Genomic DNA, 19,573 nt, shown 5'->3' with positions numbered 1-19,573 from the left:
ATGGGGGAGACAACTGATCAATGTTTCTGTCACATCGATGTTTCCCTTTCTCTCTAAAATCAATTAAAAAATAATCATCTTGGGTGAGGATTAAAAAAATTAAAAATATTAGTACTAGTCAACAATAAGTATGAGCATGTATCCAGACTTAAATCGAAATATTCCTAACTACACTGATTAGATAGCTATATCAATTAGGTAGCCAAAAAACTAAAAATATTTTTATGGTCCTTCAAAGTAGGTAAGATACTGCAGTCTCATCTATACAACTTACATTTTCAACAGAAGTCAAGAAAGGAGGAACAGAGAAAAAGAATAAAGATGCCAGACAAAAAGGTACTGATAAAGAAAAAAATACAAGCCCTGGCTGCTGTGGCTCAGTGGATTGCACGTCAGCCTGCGAGCCAAGTGTCGCTGGTTTGATTCCCAGTCGGGGCACATGACTAGGTTGCACGTCAGGTCCCCAGTTGGGGGCACAAGTGAGAGGCAACCACACAGTGATGTTTCTCTCCTTCTCTTTCTCCTTTCCCCTCTCTCTACAAAAAAACAAATTAAAAAAAAGATGCCAGTTTAAGCCTTTAAAAAAAAAAGAAGAAAATACAAGTGTAGAAAATCAAGAATAAAGACTGCTCAGTTCTTCTAACATAAATTTAGCAGGTACCTGAACAGTGCCACCCACTGAAGATATATTTACTGAGTACCTACTATCTGACAAGTAAGTACTATGTCATGTGCTAGCCATATAATGTAGTAATCATTAGTAATGTTGTCAGATAGTTCTGGTTTTCCCCCCTTGCACACAAATAAGGCATTTCATGGCCCCCTTGTGGTTGGAAAGCACCATGTGACTAGATCTGACCCATGACCTATAAGCAGCAGCGCACCTCCATTCCCTTCTGGCCGGAGCATTTAAACAAAGCCTTCAGAAACTGCCTCTCTCTGGCAAAGTATGAGACTGTAACCTAAATGAGCACAGACTGCTGCTAACCTGAGCGACTGAGATTGTAGGGCTGTGTGTGTGTTTAACCACAGCATAACCTAGTCCACTGTGACTAACACAAAAGCTGATCAATACAGGTCTTTTTCTCACAAGCTACCTATGGCTAAGCTAGGTCTTCTCCTTGACTTCATGCTGGAAAAGTTTTGTTTTTTGTTTTTAAAGACAAATACTATTAACTATTTTAGCAAATTTTCTGTCCAACTATGTAAAACTTTCTAAATCCTGATTTTATCAACTAATTTAATAGTTATTAAAGTCCTGTGATTTCTACAAACTTAGAATATACAATAGTGTCTTAATCCAAGTAATTATTTCTTGGAATTGAATCAATCAAGTTCAGGAACCCTGATACAACCAGCAGAATATCCATTCTAGTTAGCATGAACCAATCAAGCACCACTCTGGTTATAATGGTTCACTACACAAGCATAGTCTTCTATATGGGTACCATGAACCATTCTGTCAAGTGTCTTAACAGAATCACTACAAAGTATTATGCATGAGTGACGAAGAAGAGAAAGAAGGAAATGAGGATTAAGAAACAGGATATTAATAGACTGACCAGTTAATATCAAAGGGGCAAGGGCAAACATGTAGCTAAGTACAAAATGTTAAACGCTTTAACAATAAAGAAAATACTAAGTAGAGTGGGTAAAAATTCACTAAAAATATACTAGGCCCTACTCTAGACATTCTCAATGCCAACAACCTTGAACACTATTTTGCAAGGAATAGGGTGTCAGAGAAGTCATATAAGCAGCAAAAACATTTGAATTGGTCCTTTACCTTAAAGGATGAGATGGGAAAGAGAAAGGAATGTTCCCAAATAAAAAGTATGTGTTACATAGGAAAAGAAACACATAACAGGAGAGAAATATTTTCCAAAGGGGAAATTCCTAAAGACAAAGTGTCTGTTTTTAAATATCCTATCTTGCCCCCAAGTATAAAGTGCTTTACAGAGATACTGAAATACAAATATAAATTAGAATTGATGAGAAAAAAAGAAACAAGATAGAGACATTAAATGGAACCAGAGATATTGATAATATAAAAATGCTTACAGGAGCCCTGGACACATAGCTCAGTTGATTGGAGCATCATCCCAAGAGACCAAGGTTGTGGGTTTGATCCCTGGTCAGGGCACATACAAGAATCAACCAATGAATACATAAATAAGTGGAACAACAAATCGATGTATCTCTCTCTCTCTCTCTCTCTCTCTCTCTAAAAATCAATTTAAAAAAAAAATTAGACCTGGCCAGTATGACTTGATTGGGCGTTGTCCTGCAAAGCTGAGTCACAGGTTCAATTCTTAGTCAGAGCATATGCCTGGGCTGCAGGTTCAGTCCCCGGACACGGTGCATGGAAGAGGTGATCAATCAATGTTTCTCTCTCTTCCTCCTTCCCTTCCCTTCTTTCTAAAAATAAATAAAATCTTTAAAAATAATAATTAATAAAATTAAAATTTTAAAAATTAGTTCTTTCTAGGTACTTTTAAAAAAAATGCCTGTAGGAGACCTCTACATTAACAAGGTTAACAGCCTAGACTTTCAGTTCTAATGTTTAATTTTAATGAATGACTGGGTCAATGTATTCAAGATTTCTAGCAGCTGATACGGAAATATGATCAGATAGTCACACAACTAAGTGACACTAAAGTTGAAAAAATTACTTCCTGATAAAAGAATTATTAGCATTGCTAACAAGAATAAATTTACTCCTGAGGGTCCCCTTAAAATGGACACTATAACATCTTCACAACACCCAAAATGAATTTCACAGGGCTGCTACTGATACCATACCTCCACAGATGGAGACGGCAATATATCACCCAAAGCACAACTCTGTAAAGACAGTTCTATATAGGGCAGGTGTGCAGCTCCCTACAGTCTGAAGTTGCATTTTAGGGTACCCAAGATAATGACAATCTGTTGCAGGACAAGGGGAGTAAAGAGATCAGCAGGCAGGTGGTTTTAAAATCCTGAGAATCTAGTGGGTTATGTTGCATAAATTAACATGTGTTTTCTGTTTTCATAGGGCATAAGCCTATGATCTCATTACCTGAGTGATTGTCTGTACATATAGGCCTCACTTAATCCTGTCTGCATCGCTGCCTCCTGAGACTCAACGGTTTGGCTGAACTAAGTGGCTGGGTTGGCGAAGTATGAGGTGGTCTGTGGGCTTCACTTTAAAACTGGTTTCTCTTTTCTATCCCAATGGCTTGGACAGAAAGAGCCCAAAGGTCTGAGAAGGGGGAAACCTAAAATATTCCCCTCAGTTCAAACTAAGTAAAGTGGGCAGAAGGGTTTTGGACAGGTGTGACGTGCCTTGCACACCTTCCTCCAAAGAAGCCCTTTTTTCCCCTAATGTGGGACATTGAAAAATTAATACCTGCCTTTTGTCATCTAGTGGTTATGGATTGAATGATGCCTTTTAACCCTGTTGCCAAATCTGTTGCCCCCAGAATACAACAAGGATGCCAGCCTGTTAAACTAAGCATGCTGTTGTCCGGGACAATCAACTGACCTGTAGTCTGCACGATCCTTCCCCATGTGGGAAGGCCACCCTCCCCTCCACACCCCAACTCTTATTAGGAATTTCTGGACCCAAGGGTAGGTAGGACAACGACCATGCCCAGCTTGAAGCAGCTAGAGGAGCACGAAACATTTGCCCATTGTCCTTTATAAGATTATAAAGGGTCTTAAGTCTGAGGGGGGGGATTGTTATTTTTTATTGTTATAAAAAATTAATTAAATTATTTTTAAAAAGAATAATATAGGAAAGGGTGAAGCCAGAGAACTTGTATGCACGACCCATAGACATGAACTAAGAGGGGTGGGATTGCTGGGGAAAGAGGGGTACTGGGCAGAGGGGAGAAAAGGGGAAAAAATTGGAAATATTTTAACAATGTAATAAAAGTTTATTTTTTTAAAATCCTATGAGAATCTAAAGGGACAGATCTTCCCCTCCCTCTACAAATGCACATATAATTTTATATATAATTTCAAGGGATTATAGACTATAATATCCATCCAAGCCCCCCAGAGAAAAGGACTGCAGAGACTTTAATCAATCTTCAAAAATACAGTTTAATCTAGGCAGAACTGAATATGGTAGCAGCAAATATCAGACTGTATTGTCTGGCCAAGGACATATTATATATACAGTATATTCTATGTGGTCAGTTGAGAGTAAACCTAGGGTAAAGCAGACATTCTCGAGAACCTTAATGAAGTCTTATGACTAAAGAGAAGACTATCCCAATGGATATTTAAAATGGTTTAATAGTCTTCACTGACTCATGCAAGTACCCGCCCCCCCCCCCCACCATTCTGAACCTGCTTTTAGTTTCCCCAAATGTCCTTGCCTTTTCAAACATCTGGCTGTCAGAAGGTGTATACTACATGATTTCAAGACTTACTATACAGCAATATTCAAGAAGCTATAATATTGACATAGGGGTGGGCATACAGATCAAAGAAATAGAATAGTCTTCAAAGTGACCTACGCAATACACAATAGGTTGGTCAACAGATTTCCAACACAACTTCCAAGGTAATTCAATAGGAAAAGGATAGTGTTTTCAACAAATGATGTTGGAACAACAGATTTAATATGCTACAACAGAGATCAACCTTAAAAACACTATGCTAAGTGAAAGAAGCCATACACAAAATAACACATGCTGTATTATCTCATTTATATGAAATGTCCAGAAAGACAAGTTCGTAAGAACAAAAAGTAGATTAGCAGTTGCCTGGATATGGGGGCTGAGAAAGGGAAGTGACTACTATTGGGCACAAGAGTTCTTTCTGAAGTGATAGAAATGTCCTAAAATTACATTGTACTGATGGTTGCACAACTCTAAATGTACTGAACTGTATACTTAAAAAGATTTTAGAATATGCAAATTAAACCTCAGTAAATATGTTATTAAAAATAGACTTCTATGGGGCAAAAAGGAGAGACTAAGTTCTTGGAAATTAGAAATAAAATTGCTATAAAGAAAGGCTGAATGGCCAGTCTAAACAACAAAACACGCATGGTTGAAGACCAAGTTACTAATATGGAAAAAAAGGGGAAAGAAATCTCTACAATATAGTAACAAAAAAACAGAAAATAGACGATAGGAAAATTAAAAGGCAAAGAAACAAAATTAAAGAGTTCAAGCACCTGACTAGTAAAAGTTACAAAGACAATGTAGAAGAATGTAGATGACAGAAAAATTAAAAAATGGGAAATTTCTGGGCTCAAAACAGACCTAAGCCTTCAGTCTAAAAGAGCTCATTAAGAAAATCTAAAACAATGAATGAAAAAAAGTTATACTTAAGACACACAAGGGTAAAAATTTAGAACTCCAAGTATACAGAAAATCCTTTAGAACTTCAAAAAAGTACCTACACACAAACAAAAATTATACTGACATTATTCTTCACCACTGTCTTCTCATTGAGGAATTCTGGACAATGGAAGAATGTAACAATGGAACAATGATATCAAAGTTCCACAGGAAAATATTTTCAACCCAGAATTCAATGCCCAGAAAACTAAACAATCAAATCTGAGGACAAAAATAAAGGCATTTTTACAATATGCAGAGACTCAAAATTTACCACCCACACACTTTATAAAAATTAAGAAATACTAGAAGACAACACAGGGCAAGAGAGAAGTGACAGTTGAGTATGTGTCAGAAATAAGTATGAACTAAGTGAAGGTAGAAGGAAGTAAGATTTTGATGCTTAAAGACAATTCTTCAACAGGCAAAGTTTCAATGGTGAGAATTACAGCTTCTCTTTAGTTATAAGATCATTTTTTGGTGTTATGATGACTATCTTAATATAATCATATAAATGCTGTTTGCTGGTTTTCCTTTCTTGAGACTAGGAAAACACCGACAACTTATTTCAATTACAAAAGAGAAGATAAATGTTAACATTTTTTTTTGTAGCCCTGGCTGGTGTGGCTCATTGCATTGAATGCCAGCCTGCAAACCAAAAGATCGCAGGTACAATTCCCAGTCAGGGCACATGCACGCCAGATCCCTGGTTGGAGGCCTGTGAGAGGCAACCAATTGATCTATTTCTTGCACACTGATGTTTCTCTCCCTCTTTCTCCCTCCTTCTCCCTCTCTCTAAAAGTAAATAAATAAAATCTTTTAAAAAATTGTAGGTGGATGGGAATCACTAAAGGGTAAGAGCGCTAATTTCTTTCCCTTTCCTAGCAGGGACTCCTATGTCAGGTTGAAAAATCGTGTAACTAATAGTAATGAAGACAACCGTTAGAACAGTTACAATATATAATAAAAATATTAAAAGGGAACTAGTATTATTAAATTCTTCATCTTTTATACTGAGAAGATAAACTCATGAATTAAGAGGTACCATATAAATTATATTGAATCGTATAAGCATGAATTACGAATTCCTTCTGGAGGATGGAAAAGGGTGGTGGTGGATGGGATTTACTTTTCACTGTGTATTCTTTTTGTAGAATTTATATTTTTGTCATGAATATGCAATATTTTTACAATTTAGAGAATTGCCTTAATTTTGTTTTAGCAATACAGTGGAATACTGTGCAGGCATTTGAAAAGAACAAAATAAGTCACTATATACCAATACATGAAAATTTCTACACTATATTAAGTGAAAAATGAAAATGAAGAAAAATGCATTAAGATGGTACTGTGTTTCCAATAAAATGATATAGCCACTTTAGAATTTACAGCTTCATATCAAGTTAAACAGTCTTACCATGTAACGAGCATTTGTACTTGTGAGTACCTATCCATGTGAACTGAAAACTTAGGTTCACACAACCTGTACACAAAATGTTTACAGCAGCTTTATCCATAACCAACTGGAGGGAAGCAAGGTAACTATGTTATCCTTCAATACAGAAATGGATAAGAAATCTGTGGTACAACGGAATGTATACAGTAGAAAGTATTAAATGAAATATTATTCAGTGATAAAAAGGAACAGACTACTGATTCATGCAGCAATATAGTTGAATTTTAAATCCATTTTGCACTAAGTGAAAGAAGCCACACCCTAAAAGCTACATATGATATTTGGAAAAGGCCCAACTATAGGGCCAGAGAGTAGATCAGAAGTTACCAGGGACTGGTGGAGGGGGAAGTGGTAAGAGTATGAAGGGGACACACAAAGGAAACTTTAGGGTGTTGTAAATATTCTGTATGGTCCTGCAGTGGTGGATACATGACTTTATGCCTTTGTCAAAACCCACAGACATGTATATTTCAAAGAATGAACATGGATGTATGCAAAATAAAATTTAATAATCAATGAGGAGAGAACAAAGACGTATGAATCCACGTGTATTACAAACATATGACATAACTTCACTAAAAGAGTTATGGGGGAAAGGAGCTGACCTAAGTAATGTTGAAAATTAATGTTTTGGCTGTAAGCTGAGAAGGACAAAAAGAATTGTACATTAAACACAGTATGCTAGCTCTAAGTTTGTTTTCCACAAGGGCATGGATTAACAAATCTAAAACTGCTTTTCAATAAATGAGTTTCTCACTGTCTAAGAGGGAAGTTACAGAAAAGAAGAAGAAAATGCTAGAATAAACACCCTGGTACTTTACTGGAATCAGAAACATCAGTATGAACCTATGTGTAGCTTAATATATATACAGATGGATATACAGAAACATTGTATGTATGTATACACCTGGGTTAGTATAAACACACACTGCCAACCTCTGCCTTATAAAATAAGGACACTCCAGCAGCAATGAGCACTTCCAATGCCCAGACCTTGGTTTCTGAATACCATTCTTAAAGAACCAGCTCATTCTAGGGCTGGGATTGAGGAAATACAGATAGGTCTGAAACATCCTGTAGTCATCAGACAATAAGAAGGTGTCAAAAAGACATAGGAACCAATCTCTGAAAGAAATCTCAATGACCAAAGCTGGAACAATTTAGGAACAAAATGAATATGTGGTTCATTTTGTGTGTCAACTTGGCTAGGCCACAGGACCCAGATATTTGGTCAACCATTATCCCAGGTGTTTCTGTGGAGGTGTTCTCTAGATGTGTCTTCAATTTAAATCAGTATTGAATACAGACTACCCTCTATAATGTGGGTGGACCTCATACAATCCACTGAGGCCTTAATTTAAAAAAAAAAAAAAAAAAAGACTGGCCTCTCCTGAGGAGGAAATTCTGCCAGCTGACTGCCTTCAGAGTTGTACTGCAACATCAATTCTGCCCTAGGTCTCTAGGATGCTGGGCACCCCGTAGATTGTGGACTTGCCAGTCCAAATTAACAACATGACTGGCATACATATGTATCTCTATCCGTCCTATTGGTTCTATTTCTCTGAAGAACCCTAATACAAATTTTAACCCAGAGTATAAAATAAAATATGCAAGTCCACAGATGATTGACTTAACAAATAAATGAGGGAGAAGTGACAAATCTTCCTTACAAAAGAATTCCAAATAAAATAAATAGATACTCTCCCCTCCAGGAAGAAGGGCCTAGTCCCTCTTTCCCATATGAATGTGGGCTGGACTCAGTAAAAGGAAAAATAGTAATTTTACAATGGAAAAGCCTGACCAACGCTGCCTTAAGCAGTGAACAAGGTTGATGTCACCAGTGTGATCCTGTGGTTATCATGTACCACCAATATGTGATAAGGGTACTTTACCTCTGTGGTATCCTTTCTGAAAACCCATAAACCCACTCTAATGATGAGAAAAACATTAGACAAACCCAATTTGAGGGACATTCTACAAATACCTTACCAGTATCCCTTAAAACAGTAAAAGACACAAAAATGAAGGAAACTGAAACTCTCTATAACAGAGGAGAGAGACTAAGAAGACATGACAACGTAAATGCAATGGGGTATCCTGTATAGGCCTGGAACAGAAAAACAGAAAATGGACATCACATAAAAACTATGAAAATCTGAATAAAGTATGGACTTTAGTTAATAATAATGCATTAATACTGGTCCATTAAATATGATAAATGTACCATACTAACTAAGGTAAGACGTGCAGGGTATATAGGAACTCTATTCTATCTTTATAATTTCCTGTAAATCTAAACCTGTTCTAAAATTAAGTGTTTGTTTGTTTTTTAAAGCCTGTCACAGTGCTGTTGTTTCCCCTACAGCGATGCCATAGGCCTTAGACCCTGAGAGGGCAGCAGGAAGCACAGTACCTTCACCCAAGCGACTGCCACACCTGCAGGAGTTAAATATAAAACAAGCTGGATAACAACAGTTTTGTTCTATTTCCACCAGGCAAATATTAAGAGTAGAAGCAGCAGCAAAGGATATAATCCTAACGGGGAGATGTAAAATCCACCAGAGAAGACACTGAAAATACAGTATTTCCCTGGGGAACGACCACACCACAGACATTCACAGCAGTTAAAAAAAAAAAAAGGTAGCATAGCCTGAAATCCTAGACCTCTAATGATGACGATAGAAACCAACCTATGCACTGTTAAAGACAGAAAGATAAATATTATCCTCTCCTTACCTAGGGTAAAAGATTATTAAGGAAGATCTCAGAGTAACACCTCTCTTTACATAAGCCTTGAAATAGATGTTTTAGTTTTAGAATCCTATAGCATAGATGAGAAACAGACAAACTCAAAATATCAGGTGAGGTCATGAGCAACAGGAGTTCCCCTTCCAAAAGTCACAGGGTTCTCAGTGTTTAACTAACAGTGTGCTGATATATAAAAAGCAGTTTTGGTAATAAAGTGACATGGGTTTGAAATCTATTTCTGCCATTTCTTGCTAAATAAATTTGGAGAAGTAACTTCTTGATCTGGTGTTAGGTGGCTTTATGAGAACCAAATATGTGAAAAAACTTAATGATTTTCACTAACATCCTTAACAAACTAAAGGTTCTTCCTTTCAGAATTTCAGTTTACTAAAAAGGCAAAAAAGACAAAACAAAAAACAAACAAATGCAATGAATAAAAATAATAAAATGTTAACAGAGGTTGCAAAGGGATGACTGATGTTATAGCATATGTATGTTTTATCTTTTCCAAATCCGTAATAAACATGTTCACTTATAATTACAGAACTTATTTTAAAACATACGTTTGTTCCTTTCCTCCAGAATATCTTGATTTAGGCCACCTGACATTTTATTTTAAATACATTTGACTCAACCTCAAAAGAAAATCAACGGAACATATGACCTCACAGACACCCTATGACCCAAGCAGGAAAGGGACAATCGGATCAACACATTTTTCTATTCTCTGTGTAGACCTAATTTAAAAACTGTTAAAGAAAGGCTCAGAGATTAATGAAACCTAGCTGTCTTGGTTCTGCTGTTGTGAATAAGCCAAACTCAATTTCCTCTTCTGGAAAATGTGGTCAGCCACCTAGGTAGGAAGTTTAAGGTAGCTAAGGTAGAGGACCTTAAGAGAAATTTTGAAGGCATAGGGGGAAAAAAGGCTAGAAAAGGGGTGGGGAATTTTAATTTTTGTGGTGACCTGTAAGTTATAAAGAGTTAGAAAAACGACAGTCATAGTAAACTGCTTTGACTTTGCTGAGACAATGTAGGTGTTCCAATTGTCACTGGTCAAAGCCATACTTTACACAGTAAATGGAGGAGTGGGGGATAGAAATGAAAAAGAGGCAAGAATGTCTATACTACTGTGGCAAAGTTATCTATATTTTCATTATTAACCAATATTTGTTTATAAAAATCTACCTTCCCCACTAGAAGGGGAAGACAGGTATGTATGATCAATCTTTGTATCCCTAGGGCCTGGCAACAGAAGGAATTAAATGTTTACTGAATGAACGTTCTAATTGTTTTACTTTCTACCTTAAAGATTTAGTTCATATATGCTTAAATCCTTAGTAAAAAAAGTTTGATAGTTCTGATCCATTCAATAAATACTTACTGATTGCCTGCTATATTGCAGTCACCCTTCTAAGCATCTGTGATATGTCAGTCAATAGGCAAAAACAAAAATCTCTGTCCTCATGGAGAGAATGTCATCAAAATGTCACATTCCACACCCTGTCCAAAGCAGTTCTACTCAAAGTGTGCTCCGTGAATTGGTGCCAATCCACCGAACTGTTACTGGTTCCTGACACAGCAAGCTAGAGTAAGCATTAGACACTCACACAGCAATCTGCAAGTCATTTTAAATAGTGAACCTAATATTACAAAGTATGGGTTCAAATTTGTCTTTTTATTGAATTTTTATAACAATTCATTTTTATTGTTTTTCAAAGTATCACTACATAATGAATTAGAAAAATTTTAAAAACTAGTCTTTTACCACAGAGAATTTGAGGAGCGCCAGTCAAATGCACTTTGATCACACCACTTCCCTCTCCTGAAATAGAATTCTATACTTCAACATTTTTAAGGTCTTCCACATATACCGGCCTTTCCAAATATTATTTTCCCACTAGTTCAGTTTATCATATACTCTAACCACACTGAATTGCTTTCAGCACAAGCCTTCTCTCTTGCGTACTTTGCTCTTTTCCCTTGGCCTTAAATACTTTCCTACTTCTATGTGATCAAAATTTACATATCCTTTTAAAGTCAAGCACAAATGCCACCAACTCCTCAAAGCCCTCCATGAACCAGATGGGTAGAAGCAAGCTTTCCCAGACTTTAGCTAATATTTTAAAGCTGCCCTCCTAAAAGATTTTCTGAAGACTACAAATTCCTGGAATACAAAAACAGTAACTTGTTCTTTTCGGAATCCCTATAACACACAAAGGAGGCATCAAATTTGCTGAATGAATGATGTAAGAGACAGCATTACATATGCATAAATGAGCTTCACTCAAAGAGATTAGGAAATTCTCTGAAATTATACCACAAATTATGTGTCCACTTTTCTCAGGAAAGTCTTTAGCTCTCTTACTATAGATTCTCCAAGGAATCGAAGAACCCACAAAGTGTTAAAGAAATAACTCACTGATAAAGAAAGGGTTCAGGTTTCCTCAGCAGACAGACCTATTTCTATTGACCAGCTCCAACAGGGTTACCTTGGGGAAATTACCAAATAGAATATAAACATCAATCTCTTTATTTCAAAAAGGTGTCAATATTTACTTCAAAGAGTTGATGTGAGAACTGAATGTGACTACATATGTAAAGACCTAGGATCATGAAGTGCATGCGAAAAGGCACTCAATAATCCTCCTCCCTCTTTTTAATAAGTTTATATATCCATGAGGTTAGCAGGCTTAGTCTCTTATAAATTTTTTTTAATTGCACACCAGTGGCCCCAACCTGTGTGGCTCAAGTTGGCTGGGCATCATCCCCCAAACCAAAAGGTCGCCAGTTTGATTCCAATTGGGGCACACGCCTGGGCTGCAGGTTCAGTCCCTGGTCGGGGCATGTACAAGAGGTAACCAAACTGATGTTTCTCTCTTACATCAATGTTCCTCTCCCTCTCTTCCCCTCTCTCTAAAATAAATAAATAAAATATAAAAATTTTAAATTAGTGGTGAAAGCTGAGGAGAGGCAGGGGCTGGGTGGAGGGGGACAAAAGGGGAAATGGGAAACATCTGTAATACTGTCAAGACTATAAATACATACATACATAAAAATTAATGCCATCCCTTGAAAGCTGTGATCAGATTACATACTTAAAAATCTTCAACAAGGTTAGTTGCCTTTCAGAAAATACCTATTTGTTTTAAATCTGTCAACTTTAGATTTCTGCCTGCCAAGTAATTCTAATTATTGTTTTCTCTACATTGATAAATGCAAAGATTTTTTTAAATGATATAATCTAAGGCCCTCACTGGGTAGCTCAGTTGGTTGGAGCTACATCCCAATACACCAAGGTTGTGGGTTCGATCTCCGATCAGGGTACATACAAGAATCAACCAAATGAATGCATAAATAAGTGGGATAACAAATCAATGTTTCTCCCCCCACTTCCTCTCCTCTCTCTCTCTCTCTACAATCAATCAATAAATAAAAAAACAACTCTTAAGAGAACTGATGTCTTGATTCAGCTGTATCTCAAACTGAACTGAGCCCACTAAAACCAAAGAATGCAAAGTATTTTACTTGCTTAGAGCAAGAACAAATGCACACCAGTTTACCATAAATTAGTGTACCCCCCCAAAACTTAAAAAGCTTGCACTGAAGTACCCAAGACCAAATAATCCAAGGACTGAAACTCATCTTAAGGCAAACAAACACTATTCACCTGAAACGAAGTGTCAAGCAACAATAATATAGTGGTAGAGAATGCATTTTCAGTTTCCACAATAGATATCACTCTAATAATCAAGGCATCTAATTTTACAATTATATGCAGAGTGTATTAACTTATATAAACTATATACTTTGGTACTACTTTATAGTAAACAGAGTAGATTATATTAACATACTAAAACCTACCAATTATAGCATTTACTTCAACACTTTAATATATTCAGTATTTCAGAAAGTAAGGTCATCCACTATAACAAGCTATGCAGAAACTATTTTCAGTCTTAAGTAATTTATAGAAAATTAAACTATCACTTATAAAAACTAAATTTCATTATCAAAAATCCACTGAATAACAAAAATTGTAACTTAAAAATCATCTACTCTCTAATGTTAAAGAAAAATCACTTATTCATTAAAAAATTAAGACTTTTTTTCAGCTTTATTGAGACATAATTGACATATAATATTGTGTATATTTAAGGTGTACAACATAATGATTTAATATGTGTATACTGCAAAATAAGACTATTTTAGAGTCCGTAACATATCAGATGCATAATTCCTTGATACTCCCTCCACTACAGGGATTGTAAATCATCCTACACCTCTCCCTCAATCACGATGTTTCATTTATGCTTTTTTTCTGACAGCATATTCAGTACAATATGTAACAGCTGCATTCTTTCTATAATAGTGTAATGATTTCTGGATATAAAAATTCCCAAACTCTGTTAAGCAATTAGTAGCTTGATGCAATGTATATTTATTTTTAGACTTTTCTTCCAATTCTAAATGTGGGTCAACAATTATTAATGTTAAGATTATTAATATGTAGGTCATCACCCAGAATCTTCTACCACTAGGGTGTCCCTATTAATAAATTATGTCCCTGTCAATAATCAACTACTCTATTTCTGCTTGTTTAAGATTGTTAAAGGAACTGTATGTCTGGGTTCTAACATATTCTAAAAGGCCAATAAGAAATATTAAATCTTCCTAACTCCTCCTTTTAAGAGCATTCTTTCAATATCCTATGAACAGCAGGACTGCTAATGAAACACAGCACCTCACAAACACCAGGAACTGGGCTACCTGTAGACGGTCCTGATGGGAGGAGGGGGCACTTACTGCAATGTAGCTCAGAGCACATACTTCATAGTCACCCAAAGAGCTACTATAAAAATTAAGTTTTCTTGAGCTCAATCAAGACATGCAGATTGTGGGGATGAGGACAGGAATCTGTATTTTTAACAAACTCCCAAGTGATTTTATTGTACACTATGTCTGAGAAACACGCATAACTCGCTCGTCACAACCTACTTACATGGGTAGCCAAGGAGGCAAAAATTTGGGAATTTTCCAGATTTTAAAATATGTAATCAAAATTTCTACAGTAAAAGAAGCTCAATTATTTCACTGTTATTGCATAGAGATTCTTCTTAGTTCTGGGATGACAAGCACCTGTAAGAACTCCTGAAAAACTATGTTATCAATGATAAAAAAAGAAAAGAAAAAGAAAAACCTCAAGTAATCTTTTTAAAAATATATATATATAATTTTTTAAGATTTTATTTATTTTTAGAGAGGGGAAGGGAAGGAGAAAAAGAGGAAGAGAAACATCAATGTGTGGTTGCCTTTCACGTGCCCCCAACTGGGGACCTGGCCCACAACCCAGGCATGTGCCCTGACTGGGAATCAAACCAGCAACCTTTGATTCACAAGCTGATGCTCAATCCACTGAGCCGCTTCAGCCAGGGCTCCAGCCAGGGTTCAAGTAAGCTTTTAAAAAAAAAAAAAAAAAAAAAAAGCTTCCTCTTACAGTAAAATTTAGTACAGTTGAGAGTAGTACAGTAGAGAATCAGTCCCAATATTTCTTCTCAGAGTTAACTGCCAGCACTAAAAAGTTTAGTGCTACTTTCAGTCTATGACATTAAATTCAAAGATACTTTCCTTGATTCTGCAGAATGCTGGTCTTAAACTGACAGTAGCTAAAATGTCATTTTATGATTACCTTAAGAATATCATTTATATTTTAACGCATATTATTTTAATGCATTAAATTTTATTAAGATGAGACTTTTCTCAATCATATTGGTAGTAAATTACCTACCCATATTGAATAAATTAACTTTGAACATTTAAATTAAAAGAAACTATTTCACGACTGTGTTAATTATTGCTCCCTGGGAGGCAATATAACCAAATAAAAACAAAGTCTCTCAAATAAGAAGGTCCTGAATATGAATCTAGCAGCACCACTTATTACCTGTGTAACCTTGAACAAGTTGCTTAACCTCTCTAAGCCTCTATTCCTTATTGGAAAGATTAAAGAAGATAATAAATGTAAAGCACTCAGCACCTGGTACCAGTTAGTGCTCAGTAAACATTAGCCCATATAAACACATATAAAAGAATCTCTCTGAAAAGGCAACACCAGAAATTATCAATGATGGTTGCTTCCAAGAAAAGCACTTGAGGTCGGGGTGGAAAGACTATCCCTACTTGTACTCTTATTTATCTAGTGCTTATAATAACCTTCTAAAAAATAAAAATATTTAAAATTATCTCTTGTGCTGTGGGGTTTCTCAGTGTTTAGCATAATGCACTGCAAAAGTTAAACTGCCGCTGCTGAATTCACAAAGGAAAGTCCTAGTCTAATAATAATATCCACAAAGAAATACACAACCTATCTGATTTCAGGAATCTGTCAGGTGTTCTTACTTCTTTTACGATATCCACATGGTCTTAACTAAAACACCTTAAACCAGTGATTTTTCAACCTGGGATGATTTTGTCCCTCAGGGGACATGTGGCAACAGAGACATTTTTGGCTGTCACAACTGAAGGGACGTACTACCGGCATCTGGTGGAGAGAGGCCTAGAATGCTGCTAAACATCCTATAATGCACAACCCAGGACCACACAACCATCCACCCGAAAGGTCAGTCAGTAGAGCTGAGGTAAGAAACTCTGCAACCCAAGGAATCATTCTACTCAACTTTGAAAGTAACCTGTTTCTTCATTTCAGTTACCTACAAAACAAACAATAAATTCTCCCCTCAAGTAATGAAATAAAATCCTTAAGGACTAGTAGACTAGGGGCTTAATAAATGTAACTGTGTTGGCCACTGCTGTAAGTGTCTGAAATTCTAGCAACTGGAACAGCTTACAGGTTTGTGTGTCTACTGAATTCAATACATTTCAAGATTTTTAAGTACTTACTATAAAGCCTTCCAAAGTGCATTCTTAGAGATTTCAAGAGATTATAGATTACTATTCTTTCCTGTTTTTAAATGATATTTGAAGAACCACAAAGCTCAATGTAAGACTAAAATACAACAGGGCATTTTAGTATGTAGTTATCAAGTCTTTCCAATAAACGTGATATTTTTAACATTTCATTTAATGTACTGCCTTTGTACATTTTGGGCATGTTCATTAAAATCCCTCAAAAATTTAAGAAATTAAGAACAGCCCATTGTTTTTGATCAAGAAGGCGGCAGGAAAAGCAGCTAAGTAACTTTATAATGAGACTTGAAAAATTACAAACGAAATCATCCTCTTCTCTGATCTTAAAGCATAGTCTAGTGTGCCTTATCCAAGTGTCACCTATTAGTAAAGATCTTTGGGAAATGTCTTATCAATATACGGGATTAATTCTGTCAAAAAAAGGTGCAAACCTGAACCAAGTGGCTATCAAAATCTACAGCTAGTTTATAAATGGGAAGGAAATAGATTTGTAATGTTGCTACTAAGTTATTAGATACACTTAGTAACTGCGTAAATTCTTACACCTTTTTAAATGTATCTTTCTCATTATGTAAGAGTACTACTTTAATAATTTAGTATTTTCATAGTTTAATAGTTCACTATATAATAAAAACTTACTTTCATTAAAGATTTCTTAGGGAAACAATCACCTTAATTCTTTCGTCCAAAACAAATTTTAAAATTACACAGAAGAGCACGGCATTTGAAAATCGAAGATGCGGTAAGGTAAGTAGTCTGTCCCTATTTTCCCAACCCATTTTTCGTGATGGACATATGTACTGCTAGAACTTTACCATTCACTTCAAGTCACTCCCCCTGAGCATCTAGAACTTGCATACTTGTCCAAACCTGCTTGCTCATGGTCTAATAATAAACCTAATTATACAATCTGTAACAGCCCCTGACAACCTTTTCCTAAGAGGCCATAAAGGTGATTTAACGAACACCTCAAATTTTCAGCAAATCTAATCCAAGAACAGATTTCTTCATCCCAGCCTTTGGCTTCTGCCGACTGCTAAGGGTTGCTGGCTGTACCGCGGGGAGGTGAAAATCCGCCCAAACTGGAAAGGACACACGCTGGGCACTGGACAGCAGGGGTAACTGCCGGTTCATTTCTCTTTAAATCGGGCAGCACGTGGGGCGGCATTGTGAAGCCACCAACCCGCCTCCCCCCTTACACTCACACACGTACTTCTCCAGCGCGCATGCTCCGCTCGCCCAGTCCTAGCAGAGTAGCAGCCAACCCCCTAAAAAGTCAACCTGGAAGCCGCAAACGGCCGGAGGCCGGGACAATGGGGGAGGGGGGACCCAGGCACCTCGGGGGAGGCAGACCCGGCCTCCGCCCCAAGCTGGAGCCCGCAGGCCGCAGTCCCGGGGCTCTGCAGGCCTGCGCAGCGGCCGGAATCGCTCCAAGCACAAAGCCCCGAGCCGGCCAGCCAGCGGCTCTCCGCTCGGCCCGCTCCTACCCTCCCCCAGCCGGGCGGCGCAGCCGGAGCCCGTGCCAGGCAGAGGCAGGCGAGGCGCCGTCCCACACCCCGCCAGGTTCTCGGACCCCCGCGCGCCAGTGACGAGGCCACGGAGGCGCTTTGTTGTCCGCCACAACTCCGCGGACCCGGCGCTAGCCCGGCAGAAGTTTTGCGCGCCTCACCTATCCGACCAGGGACCAGTTTCTTCGCCTACTCGTGCCACCCGCTGCCCACCACCGGCTCAGACAGCCGAGCCGGGGGACACGCAGCGAGGCGGGCCCAGACTCTCCTTTCGGTCCCCGAGGGGTCTAGCGGCCTCCGCAGCACCTGAGACCGGGACCCGCCCCTCCTGGGAGGGTCGATCCTGGCTAGGGATCCACAGCCCCTCCCCCGCAACGTCCCACCCAGCAGTGGGGGAGGGGGCAGCTTCCCCTCCTTTCTACTGGGCGCCAGGCCCCGTCCCAGCGCAGAGGCTGGGGCGCGTCCCCGCCCCCAATACCCTCCGAAAGCCAGGGAAGTAGTGCTGGGCCCGGCCGGGACCGGCGCCTGGGGCTCCCCACCCTCGCAAGCCCTTAACCGGCCTGGCCGGCGGCTGCCGCTCCCCATCAGCCGTCCGGCCGCGGGTCCGGGAAGAGAGGAGGTAAGCCGCAGCGGCTCGCCAGGATCGCGGCCCGGCACCCCGCCGCCCCGCAGCCCGCCCGCTCGCTCACCTGCCAGCTGTCTTCGCAGTAGCAGTGCCGACTGCAGCTCCGTCATCCTCCCCGCCAAGGGCCCGGGCTGGCGCCGGGGCTTTCAAAGGGCCGGGGACAGGCTCTGGAGGCTGCTAGAGCTGGATGTGCTGAGGAAATCGGGCCCCCACGACGGGAGCGCCGAGGCCGAGGGAGGCCGGACTGGGGCGGCGGTAGCGGCGCCTCGCTGCCGGTGCGAGTCCGCTTCGTTCAGCTCTCCTTACAGCGCCTCACGCCCGGAAGGGGAGGGTACCCGGGCCGCCGCGGCGCGCACTGGGACTTCGGTCGCCTGCTTCCCTCCTTCAGCCCGCCTGTCGGCCCCACTGATGCCTTCCCCTGCTACAGCCTCACTGCGCGAAGGGCCGCTCCGCGCAGGCGCGCTGAGGCTGCCTACTTCGGAATCGGCCAGCCCGCAAGCCCGACCCCTTTGCCTCCGTGCCCCGCCTCTGGCGACGGGGTCCCGCCCCCTAAGCGTGTTTTCCCGAGTCGCGGCCATCTTGAGAAGGTCGACTCAGGCTGAATGCCAAGGCCTCAGGCTGTAGACGCCCCGCAGACGCCATGACAAAGAGGTCGCGGAGGGTCAAGACACCACCTCCGGGGTAAAGCAGGTGGTATTGGAGCTAAGGGGCCAAAAGAAATGGTTGATGTGTCCAGCATCTATCTAACTCCGCATGTAGTGTGCGAATTAGTCATTGTTAAAGCCGAATTTAGTACTGGTGTGCCTCATTTTTAGCAGACCCCCCCCTCCCAAATATACTTAATACATGTTGATAATTCACTTTTCAGAAAGAATGCACAAAAAGATTCTTGAAATAAGCAAAATGTCCTGCATCTCGTAGTGCGAAAATTTTAAACATCATTAATAATAATCTATGAGTAAGGGGAGTTGAG

At 39.2% G+C, this 19,573-nt stretch overlaps 1 protein-coding gene across 1 annotated transcript in view; it reads right to left on the bottom strand.

The window, feature by feature from the left end:
- UBE2G1 (ubiquitin conjugating enzyme E2 G1) overlaps positions 1 to 19,074 on the bottom strand; it is a 103,990-nt gene extending 84,916 nt beyond the window's left edge. The window contains exon 1 of the mRNA XM_090291526.1: positions 18,665 to 19,074. Coding sequence (XP_090147652.1) covers positions 18,665 to 18,710 — 46 coding nt within the window. The 5' untranslated portion in view covers positions 18,711 to 19,074. The remainder of the gene's footprint in view (positions 1 to 18,664) is intronic.
- Positions 19,075 to 19,573: the final 499 nt, after the last annotated feature.

This window comes from Furipterus horrens, unplaced genomic scaffold (assembly GCF_987537825.1).
Source record: "Furipterus horrens unplaced genomic scaffold, mFurHor1.1.pri manual_scaffold_11, whole genome shotgun sequence".
NCBI classification, from domain to species: domain Eukaryota; kingdom Metazoa; phylum Chordata; class Mammalia; order Chiroptera; family Furipteridae; genus Furipterus; species Furipterus horrens.
This window is presented reverse-complemented; position numbering and strand designations above follow the sequence as displayed.